Consider the following 19,221-nt stretch of genomic DNA (forward strand, 5'->3'; position numbering starts at 1 on the left):
CATTGATTTTTACATTCCACCTTCCAAATAACCAAAGAGAGATGGTCTGGATCTCTTCTCAGTTTCACATATCCTGAGAAAGACTTAGATCCCTGCTTGGATCAAGTGCCACAACCCTAGATATTCAGCTGAGATGTGTGTGTCTGTGTGTGTGTTGCTGTGAAGTGTTATTGTGGCTGCAACATTGTGGGTGATGTCTAGAGTCTAGAGCTGCATTGTCTGATACTGTAGCCACTAGACACATGTGGCTATTTACCTTTAAATGTAAATTAATTAAAATTGAGTACAGGGCTTCTCTCGTGGCACAGTGGTTGAGAGTCCGCCTGCCGAGGCAGGGGACATGGGTTTGTGCCCCGGTCTGGGAAGATCCCACATGCCACAGAGTGGTTGGGCCCGTGAGCCATGGCTGCTGAGCCTGTGCGTCCAGGCCTGTGCTCCGCAACGGGAGAGGCCACAACAGTGAGAGGCCCATGTACCGAAAAAAAAAAAAAATTGAGTACAATTAAAAAGTCTTCAGTCTTACAGTCACATTTCAAGTGCTCAACAGCCTCATGTAGCTAGTGGCTACAGTACTGGACAGTGCAGATATAGAATACTTGCATCATCACAAATTTCTATTGCACAGTGCCACTATAGATAAAGTGGTTTTCCCCAGAAAGGGAGTGGAGGTAGGGGTAGGGAGGGGTGTTTCTGGGCAGTTAAATCAGTAGGTTTCTCCTACATCTTCTCTGCAATACTTGATAAAACTTGCCCAGTCCCCTTGGAACAATTTCCTCCTCTGGCAGTCGGGATATTTTTATACTCTTGCAATTGCCCTGTGATCCCTTTTCTCCTCAATCTTCACCTTCGTCTAAGTGACTCAACCATCCCTGTGGCTTTTAATAGCTACATGTGGATGACTCTTAAACTTATGTATTATTCCCAGACCCCTCTCTGAGCTCGAGACCCACAGACCTAACTGCCTACTTCGTATCTTCAGCTGGATATGTCAAAGGCCATTTGGCATTAATATCTTACATTGAATTCTTGATATACAAATCTCCTCCTCTTCCCCTGTCTCCAGTCTCAACAAATGGCATCTCTATCGGCCTAGTCTGTTATGCCAGAAGCCTTGGAAAAATCCTTGACATCTTCCTTTACTTCTCTCTCCACACCCAATCCATCACCAACTGGTCGATTAAACATTCAAAATATTTCTCTAATCTAGTCACCGTTTTTTTTTTTTTTTTTTTTTTTCCATTTCTAATGCCACATTCTCCTTCTACTTTCCCCCTGGCTAATATTTATTTAATATTTATTCAACTTTCTGTTTCTGCTTCGATGTCATTTTCTTAAGGAATCCCTTCCTGCACCTGATCTAAATTCTACCTTTTAATGTCATCCCATATTATGCTTTTCTTTCCACAAATATAATGATTTACTTTTTTGTTTAATATCTACCCTTCCTTATCTAGTTTGATAAGAGCAGGAAACATAGCTGTTTTATTGTTCTCTAAATCTATTATGTCTGGCACTTAATGAGGGCCAGTTAGCCTTTGGTTAGTATTTATCAAATTTTTGGAACATATATATGTGAGCTTTGTGAATTCCTCTTTTTTCTTCTTCTCTGTGGTCATAGATGTCTTTTAGTTTCTGTTCTTTATCTTCTCGTGATTTCAGCCTTGCCACTCTAAGGATGACTCTCAGTAAACATTACAAGCCCTGGCTTTTCTGGAAGACATGATCTCTTCTCTCAAAATTACCCTCTCTTCCTGCCTCCCCAGTTTTCTGACAATACTCTCAAAATTCCAACCCACATGCTTCTCTCCTCCAGGACACCCCCAAGCCTGCATTGCCCTCCCCATTCAGCCATTACGACCATTGAATCCTCTTGTTAACCTCTTTTGCGGTTGGTTAGTCTTAGTCTACGCTAACAGCTGCACAACCACAGGGGACCTACACGCCTTCCTGTCTCTGAGGTCTCACTTTTGTCCTTACTGTCTCACCCCTAGTGTTGTCAAACCCAAGTGTGTGTGCCTAACACACAGTCAGACCAAAAAACCCAAAATGTAGGAGTTTGGAGCCAAGAAAAGATTATTTGTTGTAGGGCCATGAAAGGAGAATGGGGTGGCTCATGCTCAAAAGACCTGAACTCTCTGATGGGTTTCAGGGAAGAAGTTTTTATAGGCAAAATTTGGGAGGAGGACAGCAGGGTGTGTGTGACTCTCCTCTGATTGGTTGGTGGCGAGGTAACAGGGTGGTGTTCCAGGAATCTCAATCATCAGCCTTCTGGTTCCAACCAGTTTGGGGTCCAAGTGCTTGTGCTCAGCTTGAAGTCCTTTTCCATGTGGGCTGGGACCTTAGTTCCTGTAGAAGAACTCAGAGATGTGTATCAAACTGTTATGCACATCCATCCCTCCAGGGGGAATTAGGACCAGGCCCCATCCCTGCACTATTGTTTCTGCATCCTCTCACTCCCCTAATTAGTAACTGTTTGAATCTGCCCTTTGGAACTCAAAGAAGGTCTAGGAGGTGAAAGCCATTTTCCTATAAACAAGAAATGGGGGACACAGAGAGCACTTTGTACCTGGGTGAGGGGCACCACAGGGTCCTGCTCAATTTCAATCCCCCCTTTTCTTTGATACTTCTCAACCTTGAGGGGTGGCAGAAGAACTCGGTTTTAGGGGGACTTGGTTTCACTACAACTTTAAGAGTTTCATTATTTGTATCCCTACCTCTGTCCTTCCTGCAGACTTCCACTTTCCAAAATACAGAATTGCAGAATTGTTCTGTTGGGAAGACCTGTAGAACATCTTATCCTTCTAATTTGTAAATGAGGAAACATAGGTCCAGAAGGTGGCAGACTTGTTACAATACCCAAGGCCTTCTAACTTGTCTCTGATGCATTCTGACACTTGCAGCCCCCCACTATGCTCAGAAGCCCCCATGGCTTGCTCTACCACATGTAAAAGACAAAGCTCTTTGCTAACCAGCCACAGAAGACTTTGCATAATCAGGTACTTATCTATCTTTTCAAACATACCACCAATTGTTCCTCTATATAGCTTACTTTCCTTTCTGTCACTTTACTCTCTGGTCTTTGAACTGCCCACATTTACCTTATGCATTTTTGCTGGGGGATCTTTAGGTTTTGTTGTTGTTGTTGTTGTTGTTTATCTCACCTAGAACATCTTTCTCTAGTTTTATCCCCTGTTGTGGATCTTGAATTTTAAAATTCAAAGCATACATGCATTTTAAAACATTTTGTTGTTGAATGAATATATGAAACATTTAGCCAGTTTTCCTCATATTGCCTATGGCTAAATTCCCTTTGATAGAAGTCAATAACATTCACCACCATATTCTGAAGTACAAAAATGGACAATATTGGGAAATATTTACTTGACGTGTTCAACTCTCAAAATGCAGAGATTTCTTAACATTTGGCAGTTTTAGCCTACTAATTGCTCATTTGGTAAACTATGCATTTGATCTCCTGATCTCCTTAAATGACCCCATCTCCTGTGCCTTCCCAAAGTACACATCGCTCCTGATTTTCTCTGACTTGAAATCTGGTGGGTAGAGACTGGTGAGAAAGAGGAGGAATGTGGAAGTCACAAGGAGAAAAGGAAAGGCTAGAAGATATTTGAAGAGAATGAATTTGTAATATTGCCTCAATCAAAGATAGAGATTAGAGAATATGATGACACAGAGACCTGAATTCTTAAAAGAGAATTTGTATTACAGGCATTATTTAAAATATAAATTGAACCCAAGAGTGATTTTAACATTTGGTTTCTGGCCACTAAGCCTGCAAACCAGTATTCAACAGTTTAAAATAATTAGAAAATCAAATGACTTTATTAGAAAATGAAGAGTTCTTGGCCCGTAACTTGCTGCACTGAATATATTAGCCTTTATTATGGACTCGGCTCCCCTCTGTTCTAATGCGATCTGCTAAAGAATTTTTAGAGATCTCTATAGAATTAAAATTTACTTAAAAAAGATAAAAATTAACTTGCAAATTCTGAACTATAATGTGAACATCAAGCACAAAGTCTTAAATTAAGTGATTAGTTGCTTATCCATTGTTGATAAACTATGATATTCGGGAGATATCCCAGTGTATTATGTTAAGTTCTAAAGGCCTGTGTAGTCTTTAAGTAAGTTGATCATTAAAAAACAACAGAATTTGGGCTTCCCTGGTGGCGCAGTGGTTGAGGGTCTGCCTGCCGATGCAGGGGACACGGGTTCGTGCCCCGGTCTGGGACGATCCCACGTGCCGCGGAGCGGCTGGGCCTGTGGGCCATGGCTGCTGGGCCTGCGCATCCGGAGCCTGTGCTCCGCAACGGGAGAGGCCGAGGCAGTGAGAGGCCCGCGTACGGCAAAAAAAAAAACACAAAAAACAAAAAACAAACAAACAAAAAAACAGAACTTAAGTGAATGTCAATAAAACCAGTGAATTATAAATATTCTCTCTTCTAGCATATTTGATCAGAGCTGTCAATAAATAAAATTGTATTGCCTAGAATTTCAGGCATGAATACTAATCTATGAATTTAATTTAATGTTCTATCAGAGGACCCTAGGAGAATATGAAAAATTTGGACATCTGTTGAGTTACTAATATAAAACTGGACACATGCACCTTTTAGGAAATAAAGTGAAATTCTTAATGTATTTGCATTAAAATTCTGTTTATATATATATGGTTAGCATGATTTTTGTACATGAAAATCCAGGTTAGCTAAATGAACTACTCTACATCCTTCCCCGTTTTTCCCCATACTTTGACTCACACATTAGCTGGTATTTCTTATGGTAAAATTGATTCTTGCCACAAAATACATGTCTCTACTCCCTTTCTCCAAACAACTCAAAACCACTAAACTAAATAAAGTGGCAGAGTTTCACCCAACCCTGTGCCGCTGTCATCCTGTCTCCAGTGGGATGATGAAGACTGAGCTATGAGCAAAAGCAAAATTTCTCACAGAGAGAAGAGCTCTCTTCAGTTTTTGCGCCCCCACTCTCGCCGCCCCCACTCCCCGCCAACACATCACACACTGAACTCTATAGGAGTGTAGCCCCTAAACTGGTCCAGAAAGTGGCAGACTTGTCACTATACCCAAGGCCTTCTAGCTTTCTCTCTGATGCACTATGATACTTGCAGCCCCCCACCTGCTGGGAGGAAAAGTTCCCAACTTCCACAGATCTCTTCCCAGGAATACTTACAAATGCTACCAGATTGATCATCTGCCTTCACATGATTTGAGACGGTTCGTAATTTACTGTCCAGCTGAAAGCACTCATGTTATGAAGGAAAACTATATATGATCTTTAAATCTATTATTTTAAAATATTTTTGGTCACTTTAATGTATGCTTTAGGTTCAGGCATTATTGGGGGGGGGGGGTTGTTTCCAAATAATGAAATAAAGTATTGATTATAAACAACTGAGCTGGTAACACTTGCCCACCAGCTGGGGTGTCCATCTAGAGGGGAAAAGGTGTGAGGGTGGACATAATGTTATTGGTTCCAGGTCCACAAGGAGAGAGAGGCTGTGTACTCTCCAAAGTAAGGAATGTCAGAGGAGAATATCTTTCCGTAAAAGGCCTGCAGGGAACAAACAGTCAAACAAAGAAGCAACAACAGCAGCAAGAAAACAACAAAACCCAAGTCCCACTTAATTTCCGGTTTCCGGTGGCTTCAGGAAGGGACAAAGTAAAAGCCTGTTTTCAGGGAACAACGTTCTAAAACCAGGCCTGCAGAAATCACCCAATCTTGTCACTCCACGCAGCTGCATGTGTTGGGGAAGTAAGTTTGTAACATTGTGCACCTTTTAAAAATGCAGTTGAGTACTAAATAATGGAGTAGTTTTGTTCGTAAGCAATATTTATTTTTCATGAAGATAGGAGGCATATTACATTTGTTATAGAAAATGCTACAAGACGAAAAAGCTGCATGTTACTGATATGACAAAAAAAACATGAAAAATTCTACTTACAAAAGTGCTCTGCCCTATAAAAACATATTGAACAGAAGGCATTATTCCAGGTGAGTGAGCCATGCAGAAATGAGGATTTATTAGGATTTATTTTGAAATGTAATTTGTACGGTGATCTTTTTATCCCTTTGATGGCAGTGAAACAGATTTATTGGCTACATGTTAAAAGTGCAATAGATAACAGATAACCAAGGGAGAAGTTTTAATAAAACACTCAGGAAAGAAAAAAAGAGGTGAGTGAATATGCCTGCTTACATTTCAGCTAATAAATAAAAAGTACAGATGGGGCTTTAAATGAAAACCATCCTGGTTATTGCAACCTGGAAGGTTTATTGAAAACTGGGTAGAACACTCTAATTCTTCATACTTACAGCTGAACAAGCTAGTGATATAACACAAATTTGGGTTTTGGTACAGGAAGGCTATGTTTCCATAGGAAACTTGGAAGAGGCATGGAGGGGAAGAGTGGTTCCTGATTACTAGAGGGTCTGCTTCAGCTATTTCTGATTGTGCTCTGGGATTTCGGGCAACTCAGCAATAGAGTATTTATTTTTACCAGTCATCCCCTGAGGTAAAAACACTGGACACTTTCAGGGAATTCTTGAAGGAACATCTTCAATAAGCATTGGCCTTTCAAAGAGCTGAGCAGAAATGAACTCCTAAGGATGGTTGAGAACTTGGTCCTGAAAGCACCACGCTCAGAAATCCAAGTATATTTAGGCCGCTCCTCTGACACTGGGGCTTAATGAGACCCAGTCACATAGCCTTCACTCAACTTGGCTGTAGTCAGTAGGGCCCTGGACTCAGGGAAGAAACTGGCTCTCCTATTTTCTTTCAAGGTGAGAAGAAACTTGTCATTCTCTCTGAGCAGTCCCTGAGCTATCTTGATTTCAGTGTCACTCTCTTAAGAGACTTGCTTTGGAGAATGATGAATCACTTCTTATGCCTGGAGTCAGTCTCTGAGGTCTTAACAGACATTAAGGAGCCGGGGAGGAAAAATTACTCTAAGTACCAATAATAACCCCCAGTGCAAAGACTGCTTCCTAGTGTAGAGCAGGGCTGAACTTGTGCACCCACAATTTCCAGTGTGGCTTCTTAGAACAAGCTCCATAGATTTGGAAAGAACCAGAGACCCCAGGTCTAATTTCACTTAGTTCAAAAACAGGAATTCATCTGAATTGAATGGTGAGTGAGTACATGATTAGGAATCTACATCAATAAAACTGGGTTGTTTTAATACACAAAAGCTTCTAGGCTATAAATAGTCCATAATGGCTTGCCAAATATAAAATGCCATTGTAAATCCATGTCTGTATATCGAAGAGACAGAAACACAAAAGCAAGATATGTAAAATTAACTGGCATAATTTGGAGAGTATGTATCCGTTATTAAATATAGATCCCATTCAAATATTCCATCCGATTCCCAGTTATGTTAATATTTCAATGCTCACTTTTTTGACTTTCAACTGCCCACATTTTTCAATGAACACTATTTTGAACGGCTCATGCACAGTCCTCATGCCATTTTCCAAAGGAGTTACTTCCATGGAGAGGTTTTTGAAAAGAAACAATTCTGCTATAGCTTATAAATTGTCTCTCATAGGATTATAATAATAAATCTTGTGGGAATTTTTTTGGAGATAGGTGTTAATGAATTTATATGTGTCAGCAAGACACATAAAAAGAAGCCTTAATGGTTTTGTTTCTAAAGCACTTATATTATTATGACATGCTTTTGGAGACAGGTAAATTATTGTCTATACAGCCAAGTATGTGGTACATGAGAAAAATGGTTAGGAATGTGCTTTTCCCAGAAACCATATTTTTTCTTTTGTTATAATTAAGATATATGCATAAGAAAATCTCATTTATTGGTTTTTAATATACAGGGTGCTTTCTTTAAAAGAGCAAGATCCAGAATTGTTTTGTGATTCAAAACTTAAAAATAAACAAATTCATCTTCCAAATCTTCCAAAGACATGTTCCATGTGTTTACTATGTCCCTTATTTTGTCAGATTTTAAAGGTCTAGGTAATTAAACCATATGTAAGCTCTGGTGTACCTGGTTATATATACTGAATAAACCATATGATCTATTTACACAGAGACATGGATATATATACATATATATCCTCAGGCACTATTATTAAATGCAATCCTATATTCTTGGATATAGAGATTGATGATACACCTTTCTACTCATGACACTACCAAAGCTAGGTTGAAACTCAGCAACCACTTGTATTCATTGCTTTGCAGGCTAATAGTAAGTTCGGTTGCTGGTGGGAAAGGGGTCTCTTACCACACCCTTCTTAAAATAAAGGTTCTTTCATGCTTAATGTAAGTATGTGCACATTCTTTTATCGAGGTGGTCTTGAGCTGCAGATACAGTCACACCGCTCATGGTGATCCAACTGGATGTCAACGAGAGCCATGTGCTTCGCTCTGCCCCTCCTCTTGAAATGGCCAGGCTCAAACTTTAACACCTAGGACAAAAAGCATTTCCTGTTAGAAAGTGCCTGGAGTATAACTCAACTACATACCACTTATTCTCTTTATTACAACTGGTTCTTAAGCCTTTGAGGATCCAATGAAAGCTATGTGCTCGTTCTTAGATTGCACACATATGAATGTTTTTACAGACAATCACCAACTCCTTAAAGTAATGGAGTTCACTGATCATAGAGTAATGCCTCCTGCATTACCTACCTGCAGTACCAAGATGACTTCAGGTGTCTGAGCAGGTATTTACTGAGAGCTTTCTAAGGGCCTGCTTTGTGCCAAGTGCTATCCCAAATATTATCATAAAGATTCTTCTGACCAAAACATGTGTTATGGATAAATATAATACTGAGAATATTATTATCTCTTTAGACAGGACAACGAATAAAGTCACGAACATAATATGTTGGTATGGTTAAATGTTTGGTTGATGTAAAACATTTTAGCCTGACGAAGGTCATTAGTGACCATAAATAACTGAAAATGTGTGTATGTTCTTACATATTTGTTAAGATATAATACCTATTACAATTCGAAACAGATCATGCTCCACTAAGATCTTTGTACATTAATGCCTGTATAACAGTATGACATTTCTTGAATTAATAAAGTATATCCTTAATTTTTTACATTAATAGGGTTAAATGTAATTTTTTGAGTTATTAAGTTTAAATAGGAGCTAACTCTTCTTCCCTAGTGTGGCCTTCACTGAAGTCAATATTTGCCATCATATGCACATATACTGGTTTTCTATACACTCCACAGTCAGTTTAATTGCTTCTTGTTTTATATTCTGAGGCCCCTGTTAGCCTTTATTTTTTATTTTGTTCTACTTTCCCTTTTAGACTTTAAACTCTGCATGACACCACATGCTACACGTATTATGTAGCATTTTATGGTTTTCAAAGAATTTGCACAGATGCACTATTTCATTTGCCCTCAGACAAACCTTGTCACACAGTAGAGAAGGTACCTTTATTCACAATTTATAGGCAGGAGAACTGAGATTCCAAAGGAGGCCAGGTGCCAGAGTCTTCTGGCAACCTGGAGCTGGGAGCAGGGCTTTTGTCCTCTAGGCTCCTAGCACAATCGAACCCAAGGACCCAACACCTCTCCAATGTGGTTACGATTTCCTCTTGTGTCTCAAAGCTGTGTCAGGCACACATGTGAACTGAAATGGGGACCTGATGCTTGGTATATGTTGGCCCTAGATGAAGATTAGATGCTTTCAAGGCTGTATAACTTTTCATGGCATCCCCACAATTTTTTACTATGGATTGTCTTCCCAGCAATTTTCTCATCCTTACATTACCTGTTTCAAATCATAAACAAACCAAAACCATCTACTAGGACACTAGGCCTAGAGTCCTCAGTCCTCATGTGTCCCCTTTACTTTCGCATTTAGCCCTGTTGTTCCATAAGAGTTCTGTGGGGTGGGTCATTTGTTCAAGGTTCAATACAGCTAAGGAGCCTGGACTCTGCTAACACAGAGTGAAATACCGAGTCCCATTTGTAGAAGAGCTTCAAAAGAATATTGTGAATACAGAACTGGGGTGGGTTGGGTGGGAAGGAATGCCCCAGGAGAGTTCATGAGGGAGGCATAAAGACTCAAAACTACTTGATTGTAGTAAAGCTAGTCCAGATGCCAGTTTTGATAGCTAATTATCTTTTTTACCTGCAATTCTACTGCACTTACACTATGTATCACACAATTTCACATGACGTATGATGCTTTCTCTCTATTAATTGTATTACAAGTGCCTTGAGGACAAGGACAGCAAAAACAATCACTAACATTATTGAGTTTTTACTAGATGCCACACACTGTTGTGACTTTGCAAGTATTAAATGTTTTGGATGTCATTGCAATACTATGAGATAGGTACTTTTCTAATTTTGTTCCCAGATAAGGAAAGAGAGAGATTAAGGTTACAGAGCCAGTGACTGGTGTAACCAGTATTTGACTCCATGTGGCCTAACTAGTGCCCTTACCTGGAAATTGAAATTTTGTTTGTGCAGGTCAGCAGCATGTTGGGAACATAGTAGCTGCTAAAGAATGTACCTGGGTGAATGTGGTGGGTGATGCTGCCAGTGCAGAAGTATGGGCACGTATGTTCACGGTGTCCCCTCCCTGCATCTCCTCTACCCCAACCTCCAACAAACAGATGGGGAAAAACAAAAAAAGCCAAGAAACAACGCAGAGGCCAAAATGAAGTGGCCTATGCTTTGCATCACTTTTAAGCCTTTCACAATTGTGAAATAAAATTTCAAGTATCGAGAGCAGAATGACAATGACATTTGCCTTTCCCTTCTCCCATGTTCTCTCCTGCTGGGTCTCTACAGAAAATAAAAGCTGTTGCATCTCTGTGAAAAAATAAGTAACCAAAGAAATGGATGAAGAGTGTATTGCATTTTGAGGTATTAAATACCCTGCCCATGACAGATATGAAAGCCCTACTGTGCCATATTTGGTCAAAATGCCTTGGAAGGGGTTAAGGGTTGGGTTCCTACAACTTTGCCAAGAATTTCTCTAATATTAGTCACTGTTGTCCAGCCTATAAACCAGATTTGGGAGTTGGAATATTCAGGGTAAGAAAATGATTCCTAAGAAGCTGAGCATATGATTACTATTCTCTGTTTAAAAAAGACCATTATCAAAGCCTAATATGTTGCCATGACTGATATCTGTAAAATCAGTGCTCTGTTGATTTGCTTCTTCTTTTGATGACAAATGAAAGTGTGTGCTTTGGGATGAGAGCAGAGCCTGGCCAGTTTTTCTAACTGGTCTCCTGATTGTTCAGGGATTTTCCCTGTGTTTTATATTAAGCCATGTGAGCACAGTATATATGTGTTTTGCTGATAAGAGGAGAAAAATGAATTGGCAGACACTTTTCCAGACAAGACAGGAAAGCGTTGTTTGAACAAAGTGGAAATTGGATTGCTTTACTGGCTGATCACAGCACTGATGTTCAAAGCTTTCAGACCATGTAATAGTCTTAGGCTCAGGTATACAGCATTGAAAGGAGGAAGAAAGCAAAGCTGATTTGAGAGAGCATGAAAAGTTAAAAGAAAAATGAAAAGCCTTTATCTGAGAAAGCAAACTGTCTATGGGTTATCTGGTCACCTTTAAAGGAAAGGAACCATTGAATTAATTACAGCTGCCAAAGGACACACTAATAGGTACCATCACAAAATGCTTTCCTATTTTCTGAGCTTTGATTTGTAGCTGCAAGCACACACACTGAAATAAAAATCCACGGAGGAGCAGCCAGCCATTTCTTATCACCTATGGGTGAAAATGGCAATCTTGGCCCTTCTCCACCATCTGGAAAACCACATGAAGCCAAGGAAAGTTGACTTTTACTAAATGGAGAATGACTGAGCCTGTTGGCGGCTTTCATACCACTACACAAAATCAAAGATTCTCTGTTTGCAAATTACCATAACACAAAAGATATTTAACTATGGTTACTCGCCTTGTCGCTGATAAACCACTGAATGAATCATTGCCGTAAAGCTATTACACTAATAAAACAATACTAGGCAGAAAAGCTATCTGCCAAGTTGAGTTCTTGTTTAATGGGAATATAAAAAGTGTTGTTAAGGCCTTGTAACAGCTCTCAAATTAATGGCTGACATAGGAACACAAGTACATATTTCAGGACACATGCATTGTATAAACCTGAATGATTAAGAGTTTATTTAAGGTTCTACCCAACTCTTAAAGCAGGTAGCATTCAGTACACATAGTTTCTTATCTTAAGAAAAAAAAAGCTTCATATTTTTTGCTTCCATTTTGATTTCTTTCATGCTTATAGACTTTATGAAAAATTTTTTAAGATTTTTAAGGGCTGGTAGTCAACTTTTCTGAAACCCAAAGTGACTGCAAGCAAAAATATTTTGAGAAGGGATAACATATTATTTGCTACCTGGGTCATTGCTCATCTTGCAGGTGATAGTTTCAAGGGAAGCTGAGACATAGTCCTCAATAAGAAAGACACAAATAACAGAGTTCAACACTGTTTTCCTGACAAGCTAATTATGAAGGTGACCATGGGTGGGGGTTATACTATGGGTCTATATAACGCTCATGAATTTTCAAAATGCAATCTTGATCTCTAAAAGTAAGTGGACATTTACTTATAGTTGACATTTTCTGTGAGCACTTTGGGGTATATTTAGCCACAGTTCTACCTTCAGAGAACTAAACAGGTAAATGATTTTGACAGCACTTTAGAGGGTTAATGACTACATGTTCAGCCCACCAATTGCAGAAAACATAATGGAAGCCTAGCTGGCCACCAAGTTTCAAAGCACTGCATTAGCACTGATTATCATTCATGCCACAGATAGGTCTTTGTCTACCTGGGGAGTATCATGCCCCAAGGCAGGTTTGCTAAACTTTGGCAGGAAGGCCTAATGTGAAGCCAGAGCTCCAAGGGAAAAGATGTATGCACTTTGTAGTACTTAGAGAATCACTTCACCTGTGAGTCATTTGGGCCATAAGGGAGTCAGAACTGAGAAGGCCCAACCGAAAATTCCACCCACATCTGTCTAGTGCTTTACAGTCTTCAGATGCTTTCATTCTACCAGGATCCTCAAGAGATAAGTAGCACAGGTATTACTACCGAAGAGCGAATAAACTTTTTAATAAGCATTCTATAAACAGTAACTGTTCCAGATCATATATCTTTGTTCTTTTGCATTTACTTAGCACTTCAACCACCAATTTGTTTACATTCCTAACACAATTTCATTAAAATAAGATTTAGGGAGTAGGTGAATGGATATCATATAATTTCAGATCTGTCTGGGAACTCAAAATTGTAGGTGATCGTGGGGAACAAGTGAGCAAACCCGAGGCCCTGAGGAGTTTTAAGTAGCTGGCCCTAGGTGGCCTCCCATGTGAGCCCACCTCTTCAGTTGTGTGATTTTTTTTCTCTATTGTCTTGTCTCTTCTAGGAACACACAGGAAAGGCCTGCAAGAGACTTGTCTCATGGTCTCACTCAAAGAGGGAGAAAGGGGAAGAAGCAGGGAGACTCTATATAAGCTCTAGAAATGCTGTTTCCAGAAAAAGAATAGAAAAGAGATTTTCTTGACTTTTGTTATGGTTAGTTAGAATCATAACCCCAAAACTCATTGCCTTTGCCAAAGAGTAGAAACCTTTTGAAAAAAATTGCTTTCCTGTCTCGCTGGTTTCAATTTGCAATTTTACCTAAATTTGTTTCAATGATAGATGTTTAAAACATGGAAAAATTAAAAGTACCATTCTTTTATCTCAAATCTAAAGCTCAACATTTTATTAACTCTAATTAATCTTTTGTTTCATATATATAAATATCTGCTTACATCTTCTAACTCAAACTGTAATGGGCAGCAAATTTTTAATATAAAATTCATAAACTTAAAGTAAAGTTAAAATAAAAAGAATCATCAGAAGTCATTTTTTCAAGCAACAGGAATGATTCTAGATGTTGTAAATATGCCAGACACAGAGATGTGTCTAGGCTTATGCTCTTCAATATGGTATCCCCTAGCCATGTGTAGCTATTTACAGTAAATTAGTTAAAATTAAATAAAATTAAAAATTCAGTTCCTCATTTGCATTACACACATTTCAAATACCCCATAACCACATGTTGCTAGTGACTACCAGATTGGATAGTACAGATATGGAACATTCCTATCACTGCAGAAAGTTCTACCAGATAGTGCAGGTATATCAGCATTGTGACAAAATCATGAGAGGAAGGACAGAGAAAATTAACTTCTATCTTTCTCTCTCTCTGTTGCCTCCTAAGTTTTTGGCTGTTGACTGAATGGACATAGCCAGGAGACCAAATGATAAAAAAAAAACAGTAAGTATTAATTTAAAAGGTCACCATATTTTTAGGAAATATCCATTCATTACACATTATCAAGGAAAGATAACTAAAATAATAGCATCCTCTAATTGTCTACACAATATGTTTTCTGGAACTCTCCCTTTTTAAGAATCACTACCAAAAGTATTTTTTTTTATATCCTACGTATTCCAAGAAGCATAGAAAGGTTAATAGGAAAAAGGAAAAATACTTTAACAGGATACCTACAAAATTTTGAGAACAGGAAATAATAAGATTATAACATTTTATTGCACAGTGAAAAATGCTCAGAGCCCTACAGGAGAAGTCGCATGACCTGGGAAAAGAGCAATGATATTAACTTCCTTCTATTTATAATTTCTAATTATTGGTAATTTTATAATTATACATTTTTAATTTCTTGGATTTTATTCCTTAAATGTTGAGCTTTGAAATATCTGTGGAGTCATACAGGCTTGCTTATGTGACAAGTTCTAGTCACCCCCTTAAGGGTGCTCATCTCTCATGAAAACTAATTTCACATCTCATCAGTTACAACCAGGAGCTGGGGAAACCAGTTTCTCATTTCTCTGAGTTAAGAATACAGACATAGAACTAATAGAACAGAGGATAAGGATTCTTCCCTAATGAGACTGAGCTCAAGCAACCCCCATTTCTGCAAATGGAACAAGCCTCCTGCTCTTTTCCACAGGGCACTGGACAGAGTGGTCACTGTGACACATTTCAAAGGTATTTTAGGAATTTGGAGGAAGTGTGCCAGCCGTGTGTGTTCCAGGTATGCAGTTACTGACAAAACAGGTATGCTGTTTTGTTCCTTTGTCCAGAGCTCAGCAGAGTGATTTTGTACAGAGCTCAGCAGACTCCGAGAAGTAAAAATATCATGGCATGTTTCAAAGACGTGATTTAGACAGCAGTTTCAAAAATATGCCAACATTTTAGACCCACTCATGTGACTGAACAAAGAAATCAAGGGCTTCCCCTTCTAGATATTAATTGTGAACAGAAATTTACAGGTAACAGCTACTGTGTACAGAGACGAGAATAGACCTAAGAAAAGGACCCTTCAGACTCCTTCAGAGTTAACTGTCTGGGATGTGAGGGTCCTTCTGGGTGTATGTTTAACTCTGTGTTTCCACAATAAGCAATTTAAAAAATCAAACTGCAACTTCTGTCTGAGCGGAGAGTCAAGATGAAAATAAAGCATCAAAGGCCTGAACTCACATGTTTTTCCTCACAGTTAAGACTACGTAGAGATCTTGTCACTTCCTGGCTTATTTTAACTGGAACCAAATTTCTGAATTCTGCATTTGTCCTCAGGGTATGACTCAACAATACAAAATTCACTTCTTAGACACAAAGGACAAAGTCCAATCTAGAGTTCATCAGGTCACACAAAAATAAAACACAATGAACACAGTCAACAGCATTCTCTGGATATGAGAACAGATATATTTTTTTTTTACTTTGAAAACTGTGGGGTGGAGTAAGAAATTCTTGTGACTAAGAAAACCAGCTCTATGCAGGTCTAAAATCATGTGTCCCCATCTGTCTGAGGTAAGCAGGGTTATTGTGGTCTCCGACCTCCTGAATTTCCCAAGTTGAAAATACTGCTTATGATGTATCCCTTTTCATTTAGCTCAGAAATTACCTCCTAACTTATTGTTTTATTGTTTTCAGGATAACAAAATGGTTGTATAAAGCGGGAGATTTTTATTTAGGGAGCACCATCTATTCCTTTGTTTTGGTAGATACTGATGAAAAGCAACTCAAACAATAATTCCTAACAATAGTGTTTGCTTCATACTTTATATATATATATATATATATATATATATATATATATATTAGTCTGCATTGGGTCTTTGTTGCTGTGCATGGGCTTTCTTAGTTGAGGTGAGTGGGGGCTACTCATCATTGCAGTGTGCAGGCTTCTCACTGCGGTGGCTTCTCTTGTTGCGGAGCATGGGCTCTAGGCACATGGGCTTCAGTAGTTGTGGCATGTGGGTTCAGTAGTTGTGGCTCGCAGGCTCCAGAGTGCAGGCTCAGTAGTTGTGGCGAACGGGCTTAGTTGCTCCGTGGCATGTGGGATCTTCCCAAGCCAGGGCTTGAACCCATGTCCCCTGAATTGGCAGGTGGATTTTTAACCACTGTGCCACCAGGGAAATCCTTTAGTTTATGTTTTAGACATATTTCAAAAAGATGTTTCTCATCTTACAAAATGCACTTCATATGCACCGTTTTATGTGATTCCCCAGAACCATCCTGTACGGGATTATCGGATATAATTTCTTCATCCTATTTCACGCACATGAAAACCGCATCTCTAAACATCAGTGACTCACAAAATCAGGAAGTAATAGGGTTGCCGTCAATTTCAAGAGCAGTGCTAACTCCCCTTAAGTCCACTCTTTCTTTAATCTTCAATAAAGTGCTATAAATTTTTAACAAAGAGAGCACAGTGTTACTAGTGATAAGAATATAGACTTTAGAAACAGTTGATCCGTTTAGGTCCTGGCTCTGTGAGTTACTGACCAAGTCACGCTGGTCAATCTACTGCTGGTCTCAGTTTACTCATCTATAAAAAGGGAAAAAAATAGCACTCCCCTGTCAGCATTGTGGAGAAACTGCCAAGTGAGCTAATGATTGCTTACAATGATGTCTGGTACACAGTAAAGGCTTACATGCATTCCCTGTTATTATCATCAAAGTTTACTGCTCTCCTTAAAGTTTTGTTCCTCTTGTATCTTTAAGTTTACTTTTGTTTATTTTTGCATAATTTCAGAGATGATTCCTCAGTCATATTTAGGAAAAATTAGTACTTCTGGAAGAAAAATATTTCCACATTTAGAGAATGAAAATGTCTACAACAATGTATCTTTTCTGACAATTTATATTTTGCTATCTTTACCTTGCTTCATTTTTCAATGACTTGATTGAATTAAAGTTTGGCTCTTAGCATTTTCTTAATGTAACCTAGATTTGCAGTCATACACTGTAAATGAATCCCATCATATTTCTATAAGGAAGCCAAGTAAGCTCTCAAATTACTGCATCATACATTTGACTGTGTATACTAACAGGACTGTTGTCAACCCATATAGTATATTATGAATAAGGGTTAGAAAAAGGAAACCCTTCTTCAGGATACACTCTCCCCAGGGCACCTAGCTTGGCAAATTTAGCTTGAGTACAATTTCCCAGTCATCTCCCTGGGAGGTGCCCCTGTGCAGTGAACAACGTGAACAACCAACGCAATGGCCCTGTTTCCCAGCAGCCTAGAGACTACAGGACATTTGCAGCTGAAAAGGGCTAAATGCAGCACTGCAACAAAGAAATCTGAAAACGGCGTACCTCGTGATACTTCTTCACAGTTTTCCCTGAATTGCACGTACAGGACTTCCAGCTGACAGTTCCACAGCCACAGTTTCCCCCACAGCGTTGCACGAGGAGGCAGCGTGGAAAGAAGACCACATTGGTCACCTTCAGCTCCTCTCTCAAGTTGACCGAGTAATTCCTGGGCGTGCAACTGTAACGCTTGACGTCATCATTGAGCCTGTCCAGGTCAACTGTAAGAAACACAGCAGCGTGTAAGCAAGTGCACGACCGTGGCATACACACTCGGCACACATTTTTGCAAACAGGCTGGGAAGATTCTGTGAGGACAGCCTTAACCCAGGGCTTGAATCTATCCTTGGGATCTCAGTTACTACCCCAAACACCAAAGATGGAAAATAAAATTTCTCTTTTGATCCCATCTGCCCTTCAAAAAAAAAAAAAAAAAAAAGTCAACAACAGCAAAGAGAAAACAGAAAACCTTCAAAAACTTAGCTAAATCTATATCTTGGCTCAATTTTCCTTGCACTTTTTTAATGCAAAAAAAAAAAGTTCCAAGGAAAGAAAATGTAACATTTAGCAATTTAAAATAATTGTCTTTGCTTTAAAAAATGTGTGTGTGTTTATCTTCTTGATTCTAAATAACTCCTGACTGTAAGCCATTACTTAAATACAATTTGAATTATATCAGGGACACATTAGGGAGAATTACTCTAATCGATGCACCTGGCAGTGAAATTTTACAAGTAAATGTGAGGAATAAAAAGGTTTTGGCTTCATTTTAACTCTGAGGTCAACCAAAATGTCAAACGACATGGTTTTGGGGGGGTTGTGAATATGATGGATATTTGTGCATTGGGTTCTAGATGGCAGTATAGCATACTGGTTAAGTGCTTGGGCTCTGCAGTAAAGGTACAGCTGCATTCACATCATGGCTATGCCTCCTTTTAGTTGGAAAGTTACTTTACTGCTCCAAACCTCTGCTTCTTCATCTATAAAATGTAAATAGTATAACTTTACTTATTTCACAGCAATATTTGAAGTATTGAATGCAGTGTGCCTGGTACTAATTAATGCTCATTATTTTATTCATCTTGATTCATTTTGATTTTTCCTCCAATTTTTTCCTTTAAAGTCATATGGTCAATAATTAAAAATTTTTTTTCAGATCTTTCTCCTCTATTTCTCTCTTTTGGCCGTTATTCTATGTAAATGATTATCTGGGGGGCTGGTTATTGGGACTTCTATGAATTAAGAGCATCACCCTAAATTTTCAAATTTTAATCATTAATATTTTACTTGAGTTAAATTTGTATTATTGTAGTATATAAATTACATTTTAATTTGTGGTCTCAAAATCCATCTAATCACCCATCTATTTGGCATCCAAATCGTCTGGCGGGTCAATGTACATGACTATCTTCTCACAAGAATGCAGTTAGAAGAAAGTCCTTTGCCGCCCCCCCTCCCCCCGCCCCCGGGTTCCACACCATTTCCGAGTGCACTCCCTTGTCACCAGCCAGGCCACCACAGAA

At 38.9% G+C, this 19,221-nt stretch overlaps 1 protein-coding gene across 4 annotated transcripts in view; it reads right to left on the bottom strand.

Moving 5' to 3' along the window:
- Positions 1–5,898: 5,898 nt before the first annotated feature.
- The window catches only part of PDGFD (platelet derived growth factor D), a 237,040-nt gene continuing 223,717 nt past the window's right edge, over positions 5,899–19,221 (bottom strand). For all 4 annotated transcript variants that reach the window (XM_060103889.1, XM_060103887.1, XM_060103888.1 and 1 more), the window contains 2 exons: positions 17,705–17,919; positions 5,899–8,472 (listed from right to left, as the gene is read on the bottom strand). In XM_060103889.1, the coding sequence (XP_059959872.1) occupies positions 8,347–8,472; positions 17,705–17,919 (341 nt within the window). In that variant the 3' untranslated portion in view covers positions 5,899–8,346. The remainder of the gene's footprint in view (positions 8,473–17,704; positions 17,920–19,221) is intronic.

Source organism: Mesoplodon densirostris, chromosome 7 (genome assembly GCF_025265405.1).
Source record: "Mesoplodon densirostris isolate mMesDen1 chromosome 7, mMesDen1 primary haplotype, whole genome shotgun sequence".
NCBI classification, from domain to species: Eukaryota; Metazoa; Chordata; class Mammalia; order Artiodactyla; family Ziphiidae; genus Mesoplodon; species Mesoplodon densirostris.